This window comes from Ciona robusta, chromosome 7, assembly GCF_009617815.1.
Source record: "Ciona robusta chromosome 7, ASM961781v2".
Lineage (NCBI taxonomy): Eukaryota > Metazoa > Chordata > Ascidiacea > Phlebobranchia > Cionidae > Ciona > Ciona robusta.
The window spans coordinates 8,929,475-8,955,435 of NC_143241.1; the positions used below are offsets into that span (position 1 = coordinate 8,929,475).

The 25,961-nt window shown below is 38.7% G+C and overlaps 6 protein-coding genes across 15 annotated transcripts; 4 read left to right on the top strand and 2 right to left on the bottom strand.

Moving 5' to 3' along the window:
• Positions 1 to 64: 64 nt before the first annotated feature.
• On the top strand, positions 65 to 3,390 carry LOC149734560 (uncharacterized). Of its 4 annotated transcripts, none has more exons than XM_089880554.1 (9): positions 65 to 330; positions 1,265 to 1,398; positions 1,566 to 1,651; positions 1,706 to 1,787; positions 1,875 to 2,067; positions 2,165 to 2,322; positions 2,388 to 2,604; positions 2,661 to 2,728; positions 2,882 to 3,390. In XM_089880554.1, the coding sequence occupies exons 1-9, from the start codon at positions 213 to 215 to the stop codon at positions 3,101 to 3,103; spliced, it is 1,278 nt and encodes a 425-aa protein (XP_089736680.1). In that variant the 5' UTR covers positions 65 to 212; the 3' UTR covers positions 3,104 to 3,390. The 4 variants fall into 4 exon arrangements, with proteins under 4 accessions (XP_089736680.1, XP_089736681.1, XP_089736684.1 ...); XM_089880555.1 differs by having other exon boundaries at positions 2,885 to 3,390; XM_089880558.1 differs by having other exon boundaries at positions 2,891 to 3,390.
• Positions 3,391 to 3,551: 161 nt separating this feature from the next.
• Positions 3,552 to 17,619, top strand: LOC149734561 (phosphatidylinositol 3,4,5-trisphosphate-dependent Rac exchanger 2 protein-like). 4 transcript variants are annotated; one of them, XM_089880518.1, is made up of 42 exons: positions 3,552 to 4,417; positions 4,687 to 4,791; positions 4,848 to 4,937; positions 5,138 to 5,242; positions 5,292 to 5,390; positions 5,448 to 5,609; positions 5,688 to 5,830; positions 5,887 to 6,029; positions 6,252 to 6,401; positions 6,529 to 6,670; positions 6,724 to 6,824; positions 6,887 to 7,040; positions 7,097 to 7,245; positions 7,425 to 7,585; positions 7,646 to 7,899; positions 8,444 to 8,579; positions 8,633 to 8,761; positions 8,823 to 8,950; positions 9,269 to 9,332; positions 9,391 to 9,516; positions 9,575 to 9,736; positions 10,055 to 10,171; positions 10,222 to 10,297; positions 10,475 to 10,676; positions 11,079 to 11,241; positions 11,295 to 11,355; positions 11,409 to 11,492; positions 11,555 to 11,638; positions 11,694 to 11,817; positions 11,983 to 12,065; positions 12,219 to 12,361; positions 12,437 to 12,552; positions 12,605 to 12,753; positions 12,889 to 13,004; positions 13,058 to 13,159; positions 13,302 to 13,404; positions 13,581 to 13,631; positions 13,794 to 13,937; positions 16,498 to 16,679; positions 16,749 to 16,927; positions 16,981 to 17,151; positions 17,293 to 17,619. In XM_089880518.1, exons 1-42 carry the CDS (start codon positions 4,313 to 4,315, stop codon positions 17,333 to 17,335), a joined length of 5,301 nt encoding a protein of 1,766 aa, XP_089736644.1. In that variant the 5' UTR covers positions 3,552 to 4,312; the 3' UTR covers positions 17,336 to 17,619. The 4 variants fall into 4 exon arrangements, with proteins under 4 accessions (XP_089736644.1, XP_089736645.1, XP_089736646.1 ...); XM_089880519.1 differs by having other exon boundaries at positions 8,826 to 8,950; XM_089880520.1 differs by lacking the exon at positions 13,581 to 13,631.
• Positions 17,598 to 19,283, top strand: LOC149734562 (phosphopantothenate--cysteine ligase-like). 2 transcript variants are annotated; one of them, XM_089880567.1, is made up of 3 exons: positions 17,598 to 17,736; positions 18,316 to 18,619; positions 18,672 to 19,283. In XM_089880567.1, the coding sequence occupies exons 2-3, from the start codon at positions 18,318 to 18,320 to the stop codon at positions 19,213 to 19,215; spliced, it is 846 nt and encodes a 281-aa protein (XP_089736693.1). In that variant the 5' UTR covers positions 17,598 to 17,736; positions 18,316 to 18,317; the 3' UTR covers positions 19,216 to 19,283. The 2 variants fall into 2 exon arrangements, with proteins under 2 accessions (XP_089736693.1, XP_089736694.1); XM_089880568.1 differs by having other exon boundaries at positions 17,616 to 17,736; positions 18,313 to 18,619.
• Positions 17,693 to 24,351, top strand: LOC149734563 (small ribosomal subunit protein eS7-like). Of its 3 annotated transcripts, none has more exons than XM_089880573.1 (6): positions 17,693 to 17,736; positions 21,916 to 22,070; positions 22,204 to 22,347; positions 23,511 to 23,575; positions 24,038 to 24,188; positions 24,246 to 24,351. In XM_089880573.1, the coding sequence occupies exons 2-6, from the start codon at positions 21,924 to 21,926 to the stop codon at positions 24,318 to 24,320; spliced, it is 582 nt and encodes a 193-aa protein (XP_089736699.1). In that variant the 5' UTR covers positions 17,693 to 17,736; positions 21,916 to 21,923; the 3' UTR covers positions 24,321 to 24,351. The 3 variants fall into 3 exon arrangements, with proteins under 3 accessions (XP_089736699.1, XP_089736697.1, XP_089736698.1); XM_089880571.1 differs by lacking the exon at positions 17,693 to 17,736 and adding an exon at positions 21,618 to 21,777; XM_089880572.1 differs by lacking the exon at positions 17,693 to 17,736 and adding an exon at positions 21,712 to 21,838.
• On the bottom strand, positions 19,163 to 21,556 carry LOC149734564 (sec1 family domain-containing protein 1-like). The gene is made up of 4 exons (XM_089880533.1): positions 20,465 to 21,556; positions 20,055 to 20,233; positions 19,841 to 19,996; positions 19,163 to 19,785 (listed from the first exon to the last, which is right to left on the bottom strand). The coding sequence occupies exons 1-4, from the start codon at positions 21,474 to 21,476 to the stop codon at positions 19,264 to 19,266; spliced, it is 1,869 nt and encodes a 622-aa protein (XP_089736659.1). The 5' UTR covers positions 21,477 to 21,556; the 3' UTR covers positions 19,163 to 19,263.
• On the bottom strand, positions 24,178 to 25,310 carry LOC149734565 (uncharacterized). The gene is made up of 5 exons (XM_089880581.1): positions 25,143 to 25,310; positions 25,011 to 25,091; positions 24,852 to 24,957; positions 24,622 to 24,795; positions 24,178 to 24,559 (listed from the first exon to the last, which is right to left on the bottom strand). Exons 1-5 carry the CDS (start codon positions 25,196 to 25,198, stop codon positions 24,431 to 24,433), a joined length of 546 nt encoding a protein of 181 aa, XP_089736707.1. The 5' UTR covers positions 25,199 to 25,310; the 3' UTR covers positions 24,178 to 24,430.
• Between the last annotated feature and the right edge of the window lie 651 nt (positions 25,311 to 25,961).

The window sequence follows — 25,961 nt, forward strand, 5'->3', positions numbered from 1 at the left end:
GAAGATTTCGGAAATATAAGTTTTCTATGTTTTGCCGAATCGACTTCGTGTCGAAAACACCGTAGGAGAAAATCCTCTTGTGACGCGGAATATGTGGCTGTGACGTCATAGTTAAAACTTCCGCCGAAAAATTGTTAAAGATTTTAGGTTTTTGTTAGTTAGGTTAATTCGGCAGTTTGTTAATTTGAATCCAAAATATTTAAACTAACGTCATGTCCACGAGAGCAGAGAGGGAAAAACAAACAAATCAAAACGAAAGACACAAAAATATTTTGGCAAAGTTTCTCGCGAAAGAAGAAAATAAATTTTGTGCGGATTGTTTGGCAAAAGGTGATTTATATTGAGTTGGTTTAATCAATAATTTAAATCAAATTCTTTACTGTGTTTCATCAACGTTCTTTTATTTAATTTTTGTGTTATTAAGATTGTCGTTTTACTGTTAATTATCTTTTTTTTTTGTTATGCTATTAAATATGACGTTTGTTCTTGTATTTTAAGAATAAATGAGAGTTATAGTGAAGAATCCTCCCTCTGCAATAACCACTAACCCCTTTGCCCCCATAATGGAGGATTCTCCACCATTATATTTTACAGTATGTTCTATTGTCTACATTACACATCACGGTAATACTGCCGCTGGTGACCAGTGAAAATTTTGGTCTCAAAATGTTCCTTAAGTCTCCCTGATACTTGCTGTATAATTTAAAAAAAACTTGGGCGTTCGTTTCAAAAATTAACTTTAAAAATGTGCGAAAAACATGCTGCGTCACCGTATTTCCACACAAGCCGTCAAAGGTTAGATTATTACGTCATAGAATGCTTATTGCCACTTTTGATTTATACGTTACAGATTACGTAATTTGTTAGTTTTTTTTTTATTTTAGGGGTTAGAGGTTAAAAGTAGTGGTTATGGTTGGGGTTAAGGGTTGGGGCTTGGGGTTTTCCCTAGCATAAAACAGTGCGAAAAACAAGATTATAACGTGCTGTAACATACGTAATATGTCACTACTGTTACGTAACATATCGCCATTGTGACGTAATAAATCGTTAACCTTACGTCAGTCAGGCGAATTTCGGTAACAAAGCACTTTTTCGCGCATTTTCAAGGTGAATTTTCGACACGAACGCCCGAGTTTTTTTTTTAAATTATACAGCGGGCATTAGGAAGACGCAAGGAACATTTTAAGACCAAAATTTTCACTGGTCACCAGCGGCAGTATTACCCACATCACCCCACCACACCATAATAACCCCCCCTCTGCAGGACCACGCTGGGTGTCGTGGAACCTCGGGGTTCTTCTTTGCATCCGATGTTCGGGGATCCACCGTAGTTTGGGGGTTCATATCTCGAAGGTGAAGTCGGTCAACCTTGACACGTGGACCAACGAGCAAATGATTGTATGTTATTGTGATGTTATCATGATATTGTGATGTCATCATGGTATCGTGATGTCATACTGTGGATGAAATAATGTAAACACTTCATGCCCATTCTGCATTTAACCAAGTTTTATAACAACCGTGGTAGAAATTTTATTTTTTCGTAAGTTTTTATTATTTCACAGAAAGTTTGCAGTCGAGGAAACGGTTGGGGTCGCGATTATTACGAAGCAAATTTACCGACGGGTCATAAAAGACCCAACACCGACTCGTGAGTTTGTGATGTCATAATAATTGTGATGTCATAATGTTGAAAATTACTCAGGAGTCTGGAATATTTCATCCGAGATAAATACGAACGGAAGAAATATTTGTCGTCGTCGGATATTCCGCTTCGTTCCATTGAGGTATTATGATGTCATTGTGGTAATTGTGATGTCATCATATTGTGATGTCATTGATGTATTGTGATGTCAATAAACATTTATTAACAGGAATACGGGATAACAGGGGAAAGTAGGGAAGTCCCCAAAAAGAAGAAAGAAGTCGGCAAAATATCGGCCCCAATATCGAATTGGAAAACTTCACCGACACCTCGACCCCACAAACCAACCAACATGTCACAAGATCAACAACCAATCAAAAACGGGAACCAACATTTGAATTGCGACGATCTGCTTGGATTAAGTGAGTATGATGTCATAATTAAGTTTTTTTTACATATTTTCCAACTTAAATTATAAACTTCGTGCCCATTATTTATTCTTTATTTATTACATCATAGACACTGCAATAACCCCCCAACCTCAGCCAAGCGTTCAACAACAACAACAACAACAATCACAGAATCAACAACCACAACAACAACAGCAATCAAATTTGCCGAGCGCCGATTTGACTTTTGATCTTTTTACAACGACCCCCCCTAGTGTTGGAACAACGGTATGTTTCTGATGTCATAATAATGTATGATGTCATGACTCATGATGTCATGTGTGATGTCATAGGAAACCCCTGAATCCACCGGCCAATCAGCAACGAGCGATGAGAAACAACCGATGAGTCGTGATTCTATATTATCTCTATATACGCAGGGGAATCCCCCATCCCATTATCAGGGTCAATATATGGGGATGCCCCAACAACCCCAAATGGGGATGCCTCAACAACCCCAAATGGGGATTCCCCAACAACCCATGGGTTACCATGGTTACCAACAACAAGGTATTTTTTGATTATAATCGCGTTGTTTGATTATAATCGCGATTCTTTATCCACAGCGACCATGCCAACTTATCAACAAAACTATCAACAACAACATTGGCAACAACAACAACAACAACAACAGGTATTATTGATGTCTTTTATATAACATAATATGCCATCCCTGTCCCAAAAGCAACTTATATAATTTACAGTGTTGCCCAACTTATTCAATCTACAGTGTTGCCCAATCTATATAATTTACAGTGTTGTGCAACTTATATAATATTCCTTACAGCAGTTACAGCATCAGATGCACACGTTGAACATCGGCAACACTGGAATGCGATCCCACAGCTCGATGCCGCAGATGCATGGTGCAGGGGGATTCACCCAGTACCCCCCTAACCCCCTAACATCTAGCCAACCCTCGTTAATGGGGCTTGACCCCACTATGGGGTCGTGGGGTAATGGGGGAATCCCCATGGGTCAAACCTTGAGCAACCAACTGTGGAAATGATGGAACAACCCCTGTATTTACCCCGGACCCCGGACCCCGCCCCCCCCCCCGCACAACCCTATTAAACCCCGCTCACAACCCCCTCTCTATCATTGAACATTCCCCCATTTTATATTTATTGTTTTTAGTGCATAATCACCATTATGACATCATTGAGGTTTTAACAATAGATTGCTTGGTGTATTGTGACGTCATATTTGATATTTATTTGTAGCTCATTGTTTGTTGGCGGATCCTATTATGATGTCATAGGCAATAGAATAAACTCATTGTTACGTCATAAACAATTCATTGACACGGCTTGAATCGCATAAATAGCGCCGCGTGTGGTTGGTTCGAAATTTCGGCACGCCGTGTACGGGATATTGTGACGTCACAGATGATTTCCTTTACCGCGACTTCCCTCAACGCGAGAAGGATCTCAGTTTGAGCTTGTGAGCGAATAAAGATTGGATTATGACGTAACAGAAGGATGATTATGTTTAAGAACGAAGAAGTTCGTTAATTGAGGGGGGAAGCGGGCGTGTGTAATGTAATTATCGGTAGTGTGACGTCACATCGATAGTTTAGCGTAACAATCGTATGTTAGTTTAGTTAGATTGTGATGTCATAAAGTTGCCTGTTCATTCGTTGTTCTGTTATTATGACGTCACATTAGTTAGTGTTATGGTATTGTACCACGATCGTGACGTAATGTCTGGATATTTCCTGAGAGAATAAGCAATGTGACGTCACAGAGGGCATTATCATAGCCATATGTCGTAACAATCAACTCCCGAAGGAAAATTCGAGATTTCAACAAATTCATTGTTTCGTCACAAACTCCCAAACCACGTGATTAAGTCTTTGATTCGCCGACAAAGCTCGATTATGACGTAACATTATATCCCCAATGTGACATCATAGAGGATACTTTATCTAGTAATTCATGTTCATTTGTTTGCGAACATTGGATGTTACAATCTTGTTTATGACGTAACAAGAAACATTATTTACTCATATTTATATAAAGTTGGTTTGTTACGTAATAAACATAATCACGTGATATACGCTGCAGCTTCGATGCATTATGACATCATAATACACTCCGGATGTGACGTAACATAGCAGCGTTCGTTTTCACTCCCGGGTTGTTTCTCTTTTATCCTCCTGGAGGGAGGAGTGGGAGAATCTTTGTTTCTTAATTATAATTTGCAGGAAGTTAGCAAAATGGCCGAACAAATGGAAAAAACGAAACGAATGCGATCTTATGTTTTAAAAGAAATATTAAAAACTGAGCAAGATTATGTGGAAACTCTCAAATTCTTGTGTTCGGTTCGTAATGTTTATGTAGTTTTAATTAAACCCGCACTTATAAATATAGAACACAACCTGTGTTGATATGAATGCCATCATTTTTACGCTTTCGGTTTAAAAACTAAATCTATTTTCAGTCGATGTTAAAATAAACTAAATATTGAAACGTTTGGTTTGAACGTTGGGAACGCCAACCATGTATAAGGAGGGGGGGGGGGTTGTATTGAAACTAATCATATTTCATATAATTGTTGATTATGACGTATACAATGGTTATTATGACGTAGGTATTCATGGAACGCCTACAGAATCGCGAAGACGACGAAAACGATAAACTAATTCCACAAGGATCGGTGTTATTGTTGTTGTCGAATGTTGAAGATTTGTATAAAGTATGTTATTGTTATTAATTATGACGTCATAATGGTATAACAATGATATTGTTTAGTTTCATCGAGAATTACTTACGACAATGGAAGAAGCGTTAAACCCGGAAGTGACGTATGATAAGAAGATTGGAGCCGCATTCCTTAAATATGTAACGTTATTATAATACTAATTATTACGTCGTAATAAGAAAACAATGAAGTCGCGCGATGTTTGTTTACAATCATGTTTATATGATGTCTATTGTTTGGTTTTGCTTTGGGGAATTCCCCGAGCCAGAAAATTAGCGCGTTTTTGTGATTTACGTCACAATTGTCATTGTTACGTCACAATCGTTTTGATTGTTCACAGAAAAGCAGCTTCGAGGTTTACGCTCCATATTGTTCCAACCACGAGAGGGCGCAAAAGAAGTTGAACGAATTGACAGAAAATCCAGAATTCCAAGGATTCATTCTCGTGAGTGGTTGTTATGACGTCATAATATATCTAATTGTTGAACTTGCAGGGTTGTTTGTTGCTAGGCAACTATGTTAATGATGTTTCTATGGAAGGATTTTTGCTTACCCCAATCCAGAGGATCTGTAAATACCCCTTGTTGTTGCGGGTAAGTGGGGTGGGGGAGATATTGTATGTATGATATATAACGCATCCATCATCACAGGAGTTGTTCAAGAAGACGCCTCCCGACCACCCGGATTACCCACACGTTGAACAAGCCTTGAATTTAATGAAGGAGGTTTGTTCGAATGTAAACGAAACAAAACGACAACTTGAACAACTCGAAAAACTTGAAGATCTTCAATCAACTATTGCTAGTTGGGAGGTGGGTGATGTCATAATGGTGGTTGTGATGTCATATTTGTGATTGTAATGTCATAATGGTGGTTGTGATATCATACAGGGAGCAAACTTAACGGACACTTGCACGAGGTTAATCAAACAAGGGTCTCTCATCAAAATTTCGGCCGGAAATATTCAAGAACGTCAATTCTTCTTATTTGATCATTTGCTGGTTTACGCTAAAAAGATAAATGCTCTTCCAAGGTGTGTATAATGTATAGTTATCCCACTAAAGTATATGCAATGATTAACTCTTATAGATTGGATACGAGCAAGACCGGAACTTTGCAACGAACAAAGAAATTAAAACGCAAGAAATCCTCGATGGACCAACGGAAGTGGATTTTTAAAGGAAGGATTTCAACGGAGTTGATGGAGATTGAAAACTTGGATGATGGAACTTGTGAGTGGTTGTTGGTGTGGTTGTTATGCTGCTTGTCTCTAGATCAGGGGTGATGGGTTTAAGTCTCGACGCTGCCACCATTGTGGGCGTGTGTGTCCTTGGGCAAGACCCTTAACGACAATTGCAACCCAGTGGTCACTAATGGGTTGTCTAAATTATCAGCCATACATAAAAACAATTACCCACAAAGTTACGTAAATAAACAACTTATATTCCCTCCAGCCGACTTCCACTGCGGTGGCTACACGGTGAACAACGGGTGGAAAGTATTGAACGCAGCAAAGAACAAATGGTTTGTGTTGTTGGCAAAAGATAAAGAAGAAAAAGAAGCGTGGCTGAATGAATTTGTGCTCGAACGGGAGAAACGGAAAAGTTTGTATTAGTTTGTTTAGTTAGGAGTTAACTACTACTTGATATAAGTTGTTGCCAATTTCCTCCTCTTGGTTGTTTTGTTTTACAACCCTTATGACATCACTTTGATGTTACTATGACATCACAGGCAAAGTGAGCATGGACCAGCGTGACAGCATAGACGTAATACACGGACGTGGGCGTAGAATTTATTACAAACTAACCCATCAGGGGTTGATTAAAGATCGTAAATCTAAGATGCGGACTCACCCAAAGTCTCTGCTTGGAAAGTATGTTTGTTGTTTGTTATTTCTATGTAATATATGACATATCTATGTTCCAGTGAGTTGGTCCAATGGTTAGTCGACAACAAAGAAGCAATGAGCGCCGATGAAGCGGTGATGTTGGGTCAAGCGCTGTTGGATTGCGGGATTATTCATCACGGTTTGTGTTAATCATGCAGCAATGAATCACATCCATTATATTCACAACACTTTAACCCACAGTGCAAGACCGTCACCATTTTCGTAATGAAGCGATTTTGTTTCGGTTTCGATACGACGACGGAACGTTTAAACCTCGCGGAGAAAGTCAGGACTTGGTTGCGAAAGGGTTGCGAATTTACTGCAGGGTGCATGCCATGTTTCAACCTATTGTCAGGTACGATTATATGATTTCTATGTTGTTTATATGATATTTATATTATTTCTATAAAGGGATAAAGATCGCAACTTCCGAAGTTATAAACAAGTAATTGAGGCACGCAAATTAATCGATTGGTTGTTGGACCAAGGGGATTGCCAAAGTCGCGAGGAAACTTGTAATCTTGGACAAAGTTTGTGTGAGAATGGGATTCTACATCATGGTGAGTTGGGGGTTATAACTTACTTTATTGTATATGGGTGGATCCCACGTAAAGTGCTTATGTATTAATATATGCCAATGGCTTTGTTTGTAATATACATATGTATGAATGGACCACCATTTCTTTGGTTCTCCATGTTTTTACAATGATCCTTTATGATGTCATAACCACTTCCACAGCACTCGATCGACTCGATTTTAGCGATGACTCAACATTATTTAAATTCTTTCCCGATGATGACTTGACAGAAACGAGCAAACTTCGAGATTTGGTGAAAAAGTCCTCAAACAAACACGAGTTTAAGTTTTTGGAAAGTTATAAAACAAAAACGTTGTTGTTGGTGGGTTCCCTTTGGAATATATTGTATTATGTAAAATTATTAATCATGGATTTCCCCCAGATGAACACAGGCGATGCGGAACCGCTCGGTTTCGAGGCCAAATACATTGAACCCCAATGTTCGGTTGTCATCACAGCAATCATACGAGGATCCCAAGCTCAAGCCCAAGGTTTCCAACCTGGTCAGATTATTCTGGTCGTTAACAATGACCTCATGACTTCTGTGATGTCACAAGAACAATTTGACGCTGTTCTGCAACGGAATCTTGAAAAACATAAATTGATTTACGTGACGGTGAAAGCTGAGGATGATGTGTAAGTACGAGGGTGGTGTGGTTAAAGTTGGGGTGACGAGGGTGGTGTGGTTAAAGTTGGGGTGACGAGGGTGGTGTGGTTAAAGTTGGGGTGACGAGGGTGGCGTGGTTAAAGTTGGGGTGACGAGGGTGGCGTGGTTAAAGTTGGGGTGACGAGGGTGGTGTGGTTAAAGTTGGGGTGACGAGGGTGGTGTGGTTAAAGTTGGGGTGGCGAGGGTGGTGTGGTTAAAGTTGGGGTGACGAGGGTGGTGTGGTTAAAGTTGGGGTGACGAGGGTGGTGTGGTTAAAGTTGGGGTGACGAGGGTGGTGTGGTTAAAGTTGGGGTGGCGAGGGTGGTGTGGTTAAAGTTGGGGTGGCGAGGGTGGTGTGGTTAAAGTTGGGGTGGCGAGGGTGGTGTGGTTAAAGTTGGGGTGGCGAGGGTGGTGTGGTTAAAGTTGGGGTGGCGAGGGTGGTGTGGTTAAAGTTGGGGTGACGAGGGTGGTGTGGTTAAAGTTGGGGTGGCATGCCACTCCAGCAACCCCTTACAATACAACCTTGTATTACAGGATGGTTGGCATCCCAGTAACAAAGGAAGGGATGGGGTTCCAGATCCGAGGTTCGAACCCATGTGTGGTGCACGCTGTTAATAAGGGAGGGATGGCTATGAACTGTGGGTTGGTGAAAGGGCATGCTATTATTAAGGTAACTTTGTGGGTGATAATGGTGGCATCGAGTCTTGAACCCCAACCCCCCAGGTTAATGGAAAGAATGTGATGCATGAACCACACGACGACGTTGCTATGACGATCCGCGAAGGTTGCAAACTGCCGCCACCTAGTGACGAAGATTCTGATAAAATTTCCGTTTCTTCGGACGAAGGAAAAGTAAGAAATGATGCCATAAACTTTTATTATGATGTCAATATTTTTTATTGTGATGTCATAGCAGGGAAGCACGAACTCGCTCAATGTTCCCTCTGGTGGCGGGATAAAGAAGTCTCGAAGTTTTAAACGACGAAACCTCGCAATGTTGATCGGGATCAACCACACAGGGATCGGGGGTAAAGATAAAAAGTAAGTCGGGTTGGGAGGGTGAAAGGGGTTGGGTGGGGTTGGGGGGGTGAAAGGGGTTGGGGGGGGTTGGGAGGGTGAAAGGGGTTGGGTGGGGTTGGGAGGGTGAAAGGGGTTGGGAGGGTGAAAGGGGTTAGGGGTTAGGGGTTGGGAGGGTTGGGGGGGTTGGGAGGGTGAAAGGGGTTGGGAGGGGTTGGGGTTGGGTGGGTGAAAGGGGTTGGGTGGGTGAAAGGGGTTGGGTAGGTTGGGGTTGGGTGGGTGAAAGGGGTTGGGTGGGGTTGGGGTATTGGGATAACAACAATAAACCTGCTTGTTTTCCAGGAATACTGATGAAGGTGGGAGTGGCGAGGGCGTGGCAACCAAGGATAATACATTCTGTCTTCAGGTGAAATGTTTATTATTTATAAATTCAACATATTTATCATCTCATGTTTGCTATCCAGCTAATGGTTGCGAACCGCCACTTGGAGCGCTTGTGCACGTTCAGTTTCGATAACGTTAACGGCGTTCGAACTTTCGTGAAGGAAAAGTTTTCCGAAACTCCGTCGATATTCGATCTATCTTCCCAGGTTTGTGATGTCATAATATGGTTGTTACATCACAATGTTGATTATTCCATTATAATAGTTATTGGAGGTATTGATCGCTGAGGACGAACGAGTGTTAAGCGACGTACAAGCGCTCGAGAAACTTTCACCGTACGTCGTTGAAACGAAGACTGAGGTTTTCAAACGAAGACGAGCGCTTCGTTATGAAGTTATACAGGAGAGGCTTGAGAATTATAAAAGGGTTGGTATATGATGTCTATGTTAAGTATATGATGTTTATGTTAAGTATATGATGTTTATGTTTAAAATATGATGTCTATATTAAGTATATGATGTCTATGTTAAGTATATGATGTTTATGTTAAGTATATGATGTCTATGTTAAGTATATGTTGTCTATGTTAAGTATATGATGTCTATGTTAAGTATATGATGTCTATGTGAATGAAAAGCTTGAGAAATAATAAAGTTGTGTTTATGTTTATTATTAAATTAAACTTTAAATACATGGCAAAGTAACTTGTCGCACAATGATCAAGAAGTAATTATTACATCACAGTATAAGCGTCACTTATCGTCATACATGTGGCCGTCATACAAGGAATCGCGTGATCGCCCACCAAGTTTTACGGCCAAGGATTTTTGCCCAACCAACTGCCACGTTAATGCTATGCAGGTAGAAATCTTATAAAAAGAAAGATTGATATTGACCACTATGTGGCGCAGGTGAGCCACACATCGGAGAAATACAAGATCCGAGGCATGGGGGGCGAGGTTAAAGCCGATAAAGAGAATGAGCTTGGTGAGTTTTTATTAAATGCAACTCACTGTATGTTAGGTTTGGCAGCCACGTTTTCATTCCACTTTTTTACTTGCTTCAACTGTTGTTTTGTTGCTAATTTCCTTCTTTTCATGTTTTTATTATTTTTTCTTGTGCTGTATACCCATTCAGTGTCAATATATCTTTACCATTCCACAGAAAACATGGTCCACACCGTTCATACCCTCACGTGCCTCGCTGCCCCTTCGTTCCGTACTCGGGGCAAGGAGGGACACGGGTTACTCGCAGTGTTGAGGGGGGTGGAGGGGAATAGTGAATTGATGGACACAATACGTCAACTAATGGTGGCTTTGGATCAAGCATTGCATGAATTAAAACAAGGACAAAATAAAATTATAGAGTAAGGAATATGATATCTATTTTCTTATATATGATATCTATTTTCTAATATATGATATCTATTTTCTTATATATGATATCTATTTTCTTATATATGATATCTATTATCTCATATATGATATCTATGTTCTCATATATGATATTTATTTTTTTATATATGATATCTATGTTCTCATATATGATATTTATTTTTTTATATATGATATCTATTTTCCTATATATGATATCTATTTTCTTATATATGATATTTATTTTCTCATATATGATATCTATTTTCTCATATATGATATCTATTTTCTTACATATGATATCTATCATCTTATATATGATATCTATCATCTTATATATGATATCTATTATCTTATATATGATATCTATCATCTTATATATGATATCTATGCAGCATATTAAACTCGGAGCCGGGGAATGACGGGAAACGCAACTCGTACCAAGCTGCCCCAATGAATTATAGTTACCAGATAAGTAACGAGTGGGGGGAATCCCCAAGGACCCCTATCACCCCGCCCACAATATTCCAAACTAACGCGTCACCTTCCAGGGATAACGTAAGGGTTTGTTTGTTTTTGTTAATTTAATTAAACCGACCGATCCACCATAGAAATCACTCGAAACTCCAACCAATGTGAAAAACGACTCAAACGATTCTTTGACGAATAATGGTGAGTGTCAACTTTGAATTTTGACCTTTGAACTTTGAACTTTGAATCCACAGGTGACCCTGACACTGGAGGGCGTACGGGAGCACGTAAATCGATTGAAGAGGGGAGTCAGGGTAACGACTCTGAATGTGATTCAGGTTGGTTGGTCATGTAAACATATACATATTCAACTTTATATATAACGTATAAATTCACCCAGGCATCCACAGCAACAGGGGGTCAATGGTAATGAACGACAAACAATTGATTTTTAATTTTCAACCGGACGCAACAGACGGCAGATGTAAGTGGTATAGATATCTTATACAAACGTAGGCATCATATTATATCTACCACAGCCTCTGACAAGATCGAACGAAATCGAACTTCCATCGTTATTTCAAACTCAAGCGATGTTCTAGCATCACCTAGTGGTGACGAACAACGAAAGTTAAAAATCTCGACCTCTATGCCGTCTTTGTCGTAAGTTAATATTGTTTCTATGTTAATGTTATTTTTATGTTAATTGTGTTTCTATCTTAATGTTGTTTCTATGCTTGTTGTTTCTATGTTTGTTGTTTCTATGTTTATGTTATTTCTATGTTTGTTGTTTCTATTTTTTATGTTATTTCTATATTTATTACGCAGCCCCCCACCTAGTGGAACACAAATATCTCCCGTCAAGATGAGATCGCAATCGAAGCGACCGACTTCGAGGGTTACTTTCTCAGGTGGGTGGGGTTGGGGTTTGTGAACACAGATATCAGCGACAAACTGCTAAACTTCTAAAAGTGAAACCTTTAGTTGGGGTTTAGGGGTTTGGGGGTTAGGGGTTAGGGGTTTGGGGGTTTCTTTTGGTTATTTGATCAACCTGAACTTGCCAGGTCGCGATCGAGTATCGTTGATCAGTGGAACGGCAAGCACATGCTCCTCCGAGGGCGTGGAAAGTTTGAACTTTATCGATCTCGCTTTATCAAGCGATGCTGTGGATAAACTGCAAGGAACGATGGAACATTTCCTCAGTAAAGTAAGATATTGATGAAACAACCACAAAGTTACGCGGTAACTTGTAAGCGGACACGATGTAATGTTGATTATTCAGATCCACAGTTTAAACGAACTTGTTCGAAGCGAAACTGTTCAAACTGTCTTTGAAAACACTCAAGAAACGACGCCCGATAAGAAATATGACAAAATCATCGAAGCTTTAACAGCGAGGTATGCTTGCGATTTGCTGGGGTTAGTTTTGTATGTAAATATATATTTTCAGCACGAGCGATGATTCGATAAAGATGGCGCTGTCGGTTTGCGAGGGAACCGACCAATTCGCTGACGTCATAAACACTTTAATTGAATCGGTTGATCGTCACGTTAACGAAGTCCGGACGCAACTCGTGCTCGCTGTTTTGTTAAACGAAGGTACGTAGTAATGTTTATTGTTCATATTACGCCTGCGTGTAGCTCAGAGGTTTTGGGTTGGAGGCTCGTTGCTGCTACTATTGGATGTTCTTGCGCAAGACACTTTAAACATCGAATATTAATCTTTCATCACAGATCCGAAGCTCGTATCCCGTCGCGACAAAGTGTTCAGCCAAGCTCTCGTGGCTTCAATCTCGGCCTTTTCGGCACAGCTTCGTTGTGCGATTGCAGGAACGTTCAACAACATGAAAGTATGTTTTTGATGTTGGTTATATTATTTCTATTAAACATCACCCACCCTCAGACATACGGGGTACGACCGGAAGAAGCGAGCAAGAAATGGCTCGAGCAATCGATGTCGATCGGAGCGGCTGTCATCTTCCAATCCATGCTCAACCCCAACATGGTATGTCATACAAACATAACGCTCAAGTGCTGGAATACAAATTAATTTTCAAACATAAGGCTCCCACTGTATTATACTGGGAACGGAAGTAAAATGATAGTTTACGTTAAATTTAATGAAAATCATGTTTCTTTATTAACAGCCCGATGAGAACGCAATGTTGGAAGATAGTTGTATCGGAATCAATGATCTGGAAAGAGTTTCGTTTCATTTCTGTGCGATAACCGGTGAAGTGGAACCAAATGGTGAGTCAGCATCAATATTCATGACACAGCATTAATTATCATGGCTCAACATCAATTATCATGATGCAGCAATAATTTTATAATGATTCAGCAATATTTTATTATGATTCAGCAATAATTTGGTTTCTTTTCGCTTAATCTTTTACTTTTGATTTATTTTTACTTTATGTTGGAAGAATGCCCGTCCAATGTTAATCAAATGCTCAGTGATGCGTGTCATATTGACGGTAAGTATGACATCATAACTTTTATTTATGACATCATAATCAACATTTATTTATACATAATAATTATGTTTTATTTAATATCAAATTTGTTTAATCTTCGTTACTGTAACTGCAGAAAAAAAATTCTATAATTATGACATCATAACCACATTATATCCTCAGTAAACGGAGTTGGGTTTTCAATGGAAGGAAATCGTTGCGCACTTAAAGTTTATTTTCATCTGGATAAGCATGTGTTTATTAAACTACCTCCTCGATTACAAGCGGGTGGGGGGGTCAAACTACTTCCAATGCTCTTTAATCACGGTTAGTATAATGTAGCATGGTGTAATGTATGTTGCATGGTGTAATGTATGTTGCATGGTGTAATGTATGTTGCATGGTGTAATGTATGTTGCATGGTGTAATGTATGTTGCATGGTGTAATGTATGTTGCATGGTGTAATGTATGTTGCATGGTGTAATGTATGCTGCGTGGTGTAATGTATGTTACATGGTGTAATGTATGTTACATGGTGTAATGTATGTTACATGGTGTAATGTATGTTACATGGTGTAATGTATGTTACATGGTGTAATGTATGTTGCATGGTGTAATGTATGTTGCATGGTGTAATGTATGTTGCATGGTGTAATGTATGTTGCATGGTTTAATGTATGTTGCATGGTGTAATGTATGTTGCATGGTGTAATGTATGCTGCGTGGTGTAATGTATGTTACATGGTGTAATGTATGTTACATGGTGTAATGTATGTTACATGGTGTAATGTATGTTACATGGTGTAATGTATGTTACATGGTGTAATGTATGTTGCATGGTGTAATGTATGTTGCATGGTGTAATGTATGTTGCATGGTGTAATGTATGTTGCGTGGTGTAATGTATGTTACATGGTGTAATGTATGTTACATGGTGTAATGTATGTTACATGGTGTAATGTATGTTGCATGGTGTAATGTATGTTGCATGGTGTAATGTATGTTGCGTGGTGTAATGTATGTTGCATGGTGTAATGTGTGTTGCATGGTGTAATGTATGCTGCGTGGTGTAATGTATGTTACATGGTGTAATGTATGTTGCATGGTGTAATGTATGTTGCATGTTGTAATGTATGTTACATGGTGTAATGTATGTTACATGGTGTAATGTATGTTGCATGGTGTAATGTATGTTACATGGTGTAATGTATGTTGCATGGTGTAATGTATGTTGCATGGTGTAATGTATGTTGCATGGTGTAATGTATGTTGCATGGTGTAATGTATGTTGTATGGTGTAATGTATGTTGCATGGTGTAATGTATGTTACATGGTGTAATGTATGTTACATGGTGTAATGTATGTTGCATGGTGTAATGTATGTTGCATGGTGTAATGTATGTTGCGTGGTGTAATGTATGTTACATGGTGTAATGTATGTTGCATGGTGTAATGTATGTTGCATGGTGTAATGTGTGTTGCATGGTGTAATGTATGTTGCATGGTGTAATGTATGTTGCATGTTGTAATGTATGTTACATGGTGTAATGTATGTTACATGGTGTAATGTATGTTACATGGTGTAATGTATGTTGCATGGTGTAATGTATGTTGCATGGTGTAATGTATGTTGCATGGTGTAATGTATGTTGCATGGTGTAATGTATGTTGCATGGTGTAATGTATGTTGTATGGTGTAATGTATGTTGCATGGTGTAATGTATGTTACATGGTGTAATGTATGTTACATGGTGTAATGTATGTTGCATGGTGTAATGTATGTTGCATGGTGTAATGTATGTTGCGTGGTGTAATGTATGTTACATGGTGTAATGTATGTTGCATGGTGTAATGTATGTTGCATGGTGTAATGTGTGTTGCATGGTGTAATGTATGTTGCATGGTGTAATGTATGTTGCATGTTGTAATGTATGTTACATGGTGTAATGTATGTTACATGGTGTAATGTATGTTACATGGTGTAATGTATGTTGCATGGTGTAATGTATGCTGCGTGGTGTAATGTATGTTGCATGGTGTAATGTATGTTGCATGGTGTAATGTATGTTGCATGGTGTAATGTATGTTGCGTGGTGTAATGTATGTTGCATGGTGTAATGTATGTTACATGGTGTAATGTATGTTACATGGTGTAATGTATGTTGCGTGGTGTAATGTATGTTGCATGGTGTAATGTATGTTGCGTGGTGTAATGTATGTTGCATGGTGTAATGTATGCTGCGTGGTGTAATGTATGTTACATGGTGTAATGTATGTTGCATGGTGTAATGTATGTTACATGGTGTAATGTATGCTGCGTGGTGTAATGTATGTTGCATGGTGTAATGTATGTTGCATGGTGTAATGTATGTTACATGGTGTAATGTATGTTGCATGGTGTAATGTATGTTACATGGTGTAATGTATGCTGCGTGGTGTAATGTATGTTGCATGGTGTAATGTATGTTGCATGGTGTAATGTATGTTGCGTGGTGTAATGTATGTTGCATGGTGTAATGTATGTTACATGGTGTAATGTATGTTGCATGGTGTAATGTATGTTACATGGTGTAATGTATGTTGCATGTTGTAATGTATGTTGCATGGTGTAATGTATGTTGCATGGTGTAATGTATGTAGCATGGTGTAATGTATGTTACGTGGTGTAATGTATGTTGCATGGTGTAATGTATGTTACATGGTGTAATGTATGTTACATGGTGTAATGTATGTTACATGGTGTAATGTATGTTACATGGTGTAATGTATGTTGCATGGTGTAATGTATGTTGCGTGGTGTAATGTATGTTACATGGTGTAATGTATGTTGCATGGTGTATATATATTATAACATACAAGGTTTATCATGGTTCAATTACCCCACAGGTCTAGAAGATCTAGGCAACCAGTTATACGAACAAGGGGTTACAATGCAGGAGTTTAATAATTCTATTAATGAGAAAGCTTTGGGAAAGATGTATAACTACTACAAAAGGTTCCGAGCGTTCCACCTTGACCGTTCCAAGTTGCCCCGAGATACTGAAGCCCGTGCCGTCTTGGTGGATCGGGTATGTGATGTCATAATATACCATGTGATGTCATAATTAACATATATATGACATCACTATACATTCCAGTTGTCGCGTCCCTTAAACGCGTTGGATGAGATCATGACTTTACTGGAATCCAACGTCAAGCCTCGTCACGGGAAACCACATCTTGCCACTAGTGGCGCTGGAGTGCTCACGCTGGTCGCAGAGTTTTGCAATAGATTGGGCGGTTGTCATGTCATAATGTGTAACAATGGGGTTCATAGGTAACAATGGATATTTGTGATGTAACAATAGATATTAATTGTTCTATTATAAGGTCAACAATGGCCTGTTGTTTGGAACAATCACTCATTCTCGCTCGTTGCCATGGGCTACCACCTCGTCAACTTAACTCGGCTGCTTTCCAATTCAGCCACATGGGGGCGCGCACGTACTGTGGAATTAAAAACCCGGAAACTCGCGATAAAACCGTTAAATCTGCTCCGAGGTAAAATAATATATGTTGTGTCATAAGTGTGGAACTTACATCTTGGCCCAGTGGTTTCGGGTTCAAGGCTCGATGCTGCTACCATTGTGGTTTCCTTGGGCATGTCAGAAGAAATAAATTAATTTAATCAACATTTCCTAGATTGTTTCGCCCGACGACCCTTGAAACAGTATCTACGCCGTGATTGGTCAATTTGGTCACATGACTTTGGAACAGCATTCCATAACAACATAGAAATCATATTTCACTGTAGTTTGTACTTTTACTTTTTATTGTAAAACAAATCATTCTGTGACATCACAAACCTAAGTATTCAGGTTCTTTTTACAGTTCCATTTCAAAATAAACAAGAAAATTGTTTTATTTTTAATTTTTTTGATTCTTTGATTATTCGGGCGCAAGCTTGCGCTCCCCAATGTTTTGATTTCGTATTAAATTCAATGAATTAAAAACTTTGTGGCAACACTATTTTATGACATCACTAACTTTGGTTCCAACAACTAAACGATGTTTGTTACGTAAAAAAGACGGAAATACTGGAATGTGACGTCACTTGACCAGCAAATTCTAGAATTGTGACGTAAGGTAAGAATGAATTGTTTTAATTTATAAAATATAAAATAAAAAGTTGTTATTAAAACAAATATCGTTAACATTTAAATTTAGTTTTGTTACAAATTGACGACTTTAAGACCTGCAAAATGCACTATAGTAGTGACCAAAGTAATGTGCAACAAGTTAGGAGAACTTTTGTTTAAAAACACCGGACGCCATCTTGTTTCTCACTTGAGCAGTGAAATGTATCAGCATAGGCTTCTTTTTTTTGTTTCAGTAGTTGTAATATAGGATACGGGAAACATTTATGAATTATGATGCATCAAAGTAACATAAATAACCCGAACATTGCCCAAAAATAGCAAATGTGTGGATTTACACTTGTGTTCAACGATGGTTAAGTGGGAAAACAAGATGGCGGCCTTGATGTTCTTTGGTAGTGTCTAACTAAAAATAGCTGGCTACAGTAGACCCAGCAGAATAAAAGTAACTTTAACAAACTGTAGGGTGTTATGTAAGTTGTTTTATGGTTGTTATGAAACAATGCTTATTGTTAGAGGTGGTGATGTTATATTGTTGTTGTGATGTCACAATGTTAATTACCAGCAGGGATGGAAAAAGAATTTATCGATTCTATCGAAGCGTTCGTTGCTGATTCGGTGAAAATCCCGGATCAAAAAGTCGCTCTAGTGACCTCCGGTGGAACTTGTGTTCCGTTGGAAAAACACGCGGTTCGTTATTTGGAAAATTTTAGCACAGGGCGGCGAGGTGCTTTGTCGGTCGAACAGTTTCTTACACGAGGGTACAAAGTTATTTTCCTTTATCGAGATGGGAGTTGTTTTCCGTACCTTACACAAATGAAAAATAACCAAGAAAAGTTTTTGAAGAATTTAATTGTTGGTAAAAATGGAAGGTGGGTTATATTGATTATGAAGTCATAATATTTATTATGATGTCATTCACAGAACAACAATCGACGACCACAATTTCACGAAACTTATCGAAGAATATAAAAAGCACGAGTCATCACTTCTTGCGTTGAAGTTTATGACATTGCAGGAATATTTACGAAAGTTACGACTCGTATGTTTAGCGTTGCAACCCCTCCACAAGAGGGCAGCAGTGTACCTTGCTGCTGCAGTATCAGATTTCTATGTCCCCGATGATAAACTCCCCCTACATAAGATACAATCCAGTGAAAGTTTGGCGCTAACATTGGAACGAACACCAAAGATGTTAGGGCACGTGGCACAACAATGGGCATTCAATGCGTTCGTTGTTTCATTTAAACTCGAAACCGACGAAAATATTTTGATCTCAAAATGTCGGTTGGCTCTTTCTAACTATGGCCACCAAGTGGTTGTTGGTAACTTACTCGAAACTCGATGTAACAACGTCATCATTGTGACATCATCATCTGTGGTGAATGTAAACGCAACAAGTGAAAACATAGAAATCAAATTAATCTCACAACTTTATTTGATGCATGAACAGTTTATGACATCATAATATCTTTATTTATTTACAACAATCATTATTATTTACACACAATATAAATTATTGAATTTCCTTTCCAAGTTGGCATAATTGTTGAAGGAATTGGTTTGCGTTGAGTAGTTGGCTACAACCATAAGCAACCCTCCTTCCAGGTTTGTTGCGCGAATACTCCATGATGTTGTGATACTCGATATAGTTGCCACCTCCAACCACAAACACTACAGCATCTGTATAAGGAGCTTTAGCGCGCCCCATGCTTGTGTCGAGCGCTCGGGCAAGTTTAGGGTCAAAGTAACGATAAGAATCAATTTCTTGGTTGGACTTTAGTTCCATCAGGTTGTCAAGTATCTTGGTGAGAGGAAGTTTATGTTTCTTCAAAACTAAGTTTTTCACGCCCTCCATTACAAACTGCGACCCTGTACTCATAAGATGCGAAAACATCCCGATAGTTTTGGTTCCACCCCCCCTGACCCCTACGTCGCCGACCATAGTGTATTGTTTCCATCGTTTCACGTATTTTAACGCATCGATGTCGCAACCGGAATCTTCCAATGCCCGGATCAATTCATCTAAATCATTTACCTGGGTAGAAATAATATATTAATTCATACAATGTATGATATTTCTATGATATTACTTGTGATTGGCAAATATAATAAATTAGAAACAATCTCATTTTATCTTCAGGGGATCCCCCTTTTGAATCTCTAAGAAATTCAATCAATGGTTTTTCTCCTGTTGTTTTGCTCATCAACTTTTCCTCAGTTTCAAAATATTCGTCCAATTTCCGTTCCTGAAAACATAGAATGAATGTAACTTAGCAATGAACCATAGAAATAATATAAACCCACTTTAATACTCCCCAGCACAGCAGTAGCGATCGTTGTATGAATATCGATTAATCTTTTCTTCTCCAAAAGCTGAGGCAACGAACTCATGGCCGATGTTAGTTTGGCCGTGTTGTCAGAAATATCAACGGCTTGATCTGATTCGGCCAATCCCATGACGGCCTTCAAGCGTTGTACCTCACCTGGTGCGGCATAGAAACAACATTATACCTTTGTGCAACATAGAAACAACATTATACCATCGTGCAACATAGAAACAACATTATACCTTTGTGTGACATAGAAACAACATTATACCTTTGTGTGACATAGAAACAACATTATACCTTCGTGCAACATAGAAACAACATTATACCTTCGTGCAACATAGAAACAACATTATACCTTCGTGCGACATAGAAACAACATTATACCTTCGTGCGACTTATATTCCTCAATTTCTTCTTGCACAGCCTCAGCCACTTGTGGGAAGGGGTTTCCCCTGTGTTGATGCCAGAATTTATCCGTGGAACCAAGATTAAAACTCTGCGTTTTCATTGGACGAGCCATAGCATTGTCATCCACTGTCTCCGTAACAATCACTTTGTTTAGCTTCATGTCAAGTACGTCGTGTACCAAAGCTTGGTACGTCCATGTATGATGTAGAGGGGTCGCGAGGTCAATATTTCGATCAGCTATAAGTAGCAAAGGTCGTTGAAAGTTCGTTATTTGTTGTCCAGGTTCAACCATTGTATTTGTAAGGCTAAAGAAACTATTCCGTGCGTCTTTCAAATTATCACGTAACTTCTTGTCTAACTTTGTGGCAACCATTTCAGCAGCATTACCCGTTGGACATCGGATGATGGGGATCGTACCCATGGTAACAAACACACAATATAACCCATCAACAATCGCGTTGATTATTTCATCCATCTCGTGATCTTTCAAATTCGATTTGTTGAAATTATAATAAGATAGATCAGATGCAGAATTCAATTCGAACAGATCATGTTCAAGTGTCGTAAAGTTAACATATTGGTCAAATATCTTCATAACATTTGACGCGACATCGGCATGTATGGCTGCACTTGCGAGATCTTCCAGTTTCTTACGTGAGATCGCTGAAATAAAGTTGAAATAATACGAATCGTAAAGTCCATTGTTCATGTCTTCGCATATTCGCTTGATGTTATTTTCGGTTGGTAAAACAAAATAAACAGCTGAAACATCGGGCACAGCATCTCGTTGCCCGTGAAGCGAGGTGTACAACGTAACTCCATAATTACGAAGATCGGCCACCGAGAACAGCGGGGTAATAATATCTTGGCCAGCGTTATCGTAAATCAAAACCTTCCATTCTGGTTCAATATTCTTTGTAACTTGCGCTCCTAAGTTTAAAACAGATCTAAGAGCTCCAATTTGTCGTTCACGAATCGAGTAAGACATTTTAACTTCTGTGATGTCACAATGTAATCCACGTCACAAATTCTAGAATATCTGGGGAATCCCGAACGTTGCAGAATACAGATTCATAGAAATGCTATGTTTTATTTGTTTAAATTTTTGCAAAAACATCCTAAATAATGCAAACGTGGTATTTTATTCAAACCAACAACGAAATTTAATAATTTATTTAATTTAAATTAAAATAACATAAGTTTCATGATATCTATGTTTAACCGCTTGAAATATGTTTGCGGTGATCACGTGACTGTCCTTCCTTTTCACGTCTGGTTTCAACATCCAGGTTTGTTTTCAATATTTATGTAAATATCAACGAAAATCTAGCGCTGTAGAAGATTATAAAGGTTAATATCAGTCAATATAAAATGTTTAATGACTTAGTTATCCAGAATTGAGATTATTACGAGTTATTTCGTTGCAGGCCTCACGATGTTCAGCGCAGGAGCGAAAATCATGAAATCTGGGAATGAAAGACCCGACGACTTTGAATCTTCGATTTCTCAAGCGATTTTGGAGTTGGAAAGTAACAGCGACCTAAAGTCTCACTTACGTGAACTTTATATAACAGCGGCTAAGGTAGGTTATTTGTCTGTCAGATGTAACGCACAAACTTGTTTGTTTTAACTGGTTTTTACTCTTTGCAATGGTAAGAATATAAAAGTTATCAAACATAAATGTTAAAAGTTGTTTCATCCCTTATTATCCACAGGAGGTAGACGTTGGTGGTGGAAGGAAAGCCGCTGTCATCTTCGTTCCGGTTCCACAACTTCGGCAATTCCAGAAGATCCAGGTTCGCCTGGTGAGGGAGCTAGAGAAGAAGTTTAGCGGCAAACATGTGATTTTTATTGCGCAGGTAACTTAATGTTTTGTTTTGCTTATCATTAAACAATTCGTGCCAAATGCAAACTTACAACAATGCAGTTTTATCCAAAGTTTATTCGAACAAAAAAACTCAGAAGCGATCCATTGTTTTTAACATTTTGTCTCCTGAGTTCCTTGAGATTTTATTTCCTTTGTATTTGAACCTAATTATGGGATTGAGTATTCTGTTTAATGACGTCTTTATGTTATCTCTTGAAGTCTAATAAAATAAGGTAATCCTTTAGCTGGTGGCCACCTGAAATTTTGCTTTCAAAATGTTCCTTAGGTCTCACTGATACCCACTGTATAATTAAAAAAAAAAAAACTCGGGCGTTTGTGTTGAAAATTATTTTTGAAAGTGCGCAAAATCGTGCTGCGTCACCGTATTTTCCACACCAGCCGTTATGAATTAAACCAAGGTTGGATACTACGTTAAAACAGTGGGGAAAACAAGGCTATACCGTCTTGTAACGTATGTAATATACCACTATTGTGACGTCATAAATCGTTAACCTTACGCAAATCAAACGAATTACGGTGACTAGGAGGGCTATAGAACATTTTGAAATCTAAATTTTAGGTGGCCACCCGCTAAAGGATTACCATAAAATAATTCTTGTCTTTGTGGGGCTTTTGAAAAAAATGTTTACCATGTCTTTTTAAAGGTTGCTATACGTTTCGGGTTAGCCGTTTTTGTTCCATACAGAGCTACGAATAAGGCGTTTTCGCACCATCGTTCTGAGGAGATTGGAGCTCTCTGTTTGTGCAGAAAAAGACTCTATCTCTGGTGTTATACATAACGTCTGGTGCGAAAACGCCAAATGTGAAAAATCCAGAAACTGATCATCAGGACGCAGAAATTACCGAATAGTAGAATTTTTGATTATTTTACAGCTCATAATCCAACAAGGCTACTCATAAAGAGTCAATGAACGGATTTATGTGGGAAAAATTACTTTTTCCTATAAATAAACAAGGTTCAAAATTCCAGACCCGAAAGAAAGTAGTCTAAAATATCCTAGAATACCTAATTATTCTGTAATTTGCATCCCTAACCAGGACATTAATTTAACGCATATGCTAATAGTTAATGCTCCGAATGAAAAAGTTTGGGCTTTAATTTCGATGTTTTTGTAACTTGGTTTGTTTTTCTAGAGAAGAATTTTGCCGAAGCCGACTCGTAAAACTAAGAGTAAAAGCAAGCAACGACGACCCAGGAGGTAAGGTATAGTGATGTCATAATGATGTCATCATCAACAGGGTAAAAACCTTTTTGGCTCAAAACTGGGAAGTTAGAGCAAACATGTTAACCAAGTTTCAAAAAAATGTGTTGGCATGACACTCAGTCGTCTAATGTTTCGTCTGTCCAGATTTTTATCTATGTTCGTAGTAGCTGATATCTATGTTCATAGTAGCTGATATCTATGTTCATAGTAGCTGATATCTATGTTCATAGTAGCTGATATCTATGTTCATAGTAGCTGATATCTATGTTTATAGTAGCTGATATCTATGTTTATAGTAGCTGATATCTATGTTCATAGTAGCTGATATCTATGTTCATAGTAGCTGATATCTATGTTCGTAGTAGCTGATATCTATGTTCATAGTAGCTGATATCTATGTTCATAGTAGCTGATATCTATGTTCATAGTAGCTGATATCTATGTTGTTCATTATAGCCGAACACTGACCACCGTCCACGAGAATATTTTGGAAGATTTAGTTTTCCCTTCCGAGATTGTTGGAAAACGAATCCGAATAAAGCTCGACGCCTCCCGTGCGATACACGTCCATCTTGATAAGTCACAACAAACTAATGTTGAGCACAAGGTTGGTTTATTCTGATGTTTAATATGATAATTATATTTACGATTAATATTCTTACAGATTGATACGTTTTCCGCTGTTTACAAGAAGTTGACCGGAAAAGATGTTCATTTTGAATTCCCGGGTGGCATTTAAACTTGGGAAGAAATAAAGTTAACATCTATAAGCTGTGTGGTCGTGGCGGAGGTTAAGGGGGTTGATTCGAGGGTGAAGGGTTGGTCGGGGGTCAAAGGGTCGTTTCTGGGTCAAGGAGTTGAGTTGGGGGTCAAGGGGTCGTGTTGGGGGTTAAAGGGTTGAACTGGCGATATTTCGGAGTCAGTCTCAAACAAGGGGAATTCCCGTTCTGGGATTATCATTCCCATTGTTAGCGTTTTCTGCAATTAGGATCATCATAATAGAATTGTTATGACATCATAATAATGATAAAACTCCAAACCTGAAAGTTGTCGGATTCGAGTTTTTGTTTCCTTTTCTCAATTCGAAACAAACTTATGACCACCAGACACACGGTGGCGATAGTGAGCCCACAGGAAAATAAAATCCCCCCAACCAAGAAGAATCGCTCATGCGGAACACCGAGGAAGTGACGTGGGGTTGGGAAGTCCCCTCTCTGTATAAAAAGTGGGTAAGTGTGACGTCATAGTAATGTGACGTCATATTACGCACATCAAATGCTTCCGGTTTGACGATTGTGACGACAACAAGCGTTCCACCAATCAGAGCTGAGATAATCCCAATGACGCAAATACACCACGTGACCATATTGTCGTATCTGTGACGTAGGTATTGTTAAATAATATTCAATATGACGTAACACGGATCCACCTGTGCACCCCCCTCACTTTACACGTGACACCAACGTCACAATCGTCATAGAAATATTGTAAATAGCTTTTCACTCCAAACCTGGAAAGCAATATTTTAATTTTCTTTCAAATCTTTTCTAACTTATCTCACTTGTTCTCGTTCATACACCGTGACGTCATAGATACGTCATCCCATGACGTAGCCATGTTTTAATATTCGTTTGAACAAAACAGCTTCCTTCAATCGAATCTTACAATGGAAAACAAACCACCACTGTGACGTTGCAAAGCCCGTTTGTCGGAAAATCGATAATCGCGTTCTTTATTCATAATGGATAATGACGGCTGTTACGTCACGAGCATTAATTAGCGAGTTCTGTGTTTCGTGACGTCACACTTCATGACACAATATTTGATGACGTAATGATGTGTTTTGTCTTTAAATTTATTTAAAACATTGTTTTTTACAATGCAATTAATTATACCTTATAGAAATCTTATGTTAATTCTTAGATCAGGGAGTTCCCCATGTTTACAATATCATGTTTGGTGCTGAAATAATGGCGACGGTGTGGCGGCTTATAAATAATGGTACGTGATATCATGTATGCTGCTATGTAGCGGGGGTACGTATATACTTTATTGGTAACTTTAAATTTTTGTTCATATTAATTGTTATTTATACATTCAATTATGACATCATAATTAAGCATCTGGCACAGTTGAGTGCCTTTAGTCCAGAGATAATGGGTTCAAGGCCCAACGCTGCTACCATTGTGGGTGTATGTGTCCTTGGGCAAGACACTAAATGACATGTTCTCCAACCCAGTGGTCACTAATGGGTTTTATAAATTGTAAAAAACAATCACCACAAAGTTACATACATGGTAACACAGTAACATGAAGTGTATGAGAGTACTTTTAATATTGTTATAATACTTCCATTTTCATTGTGACTTTTTAATGGTTG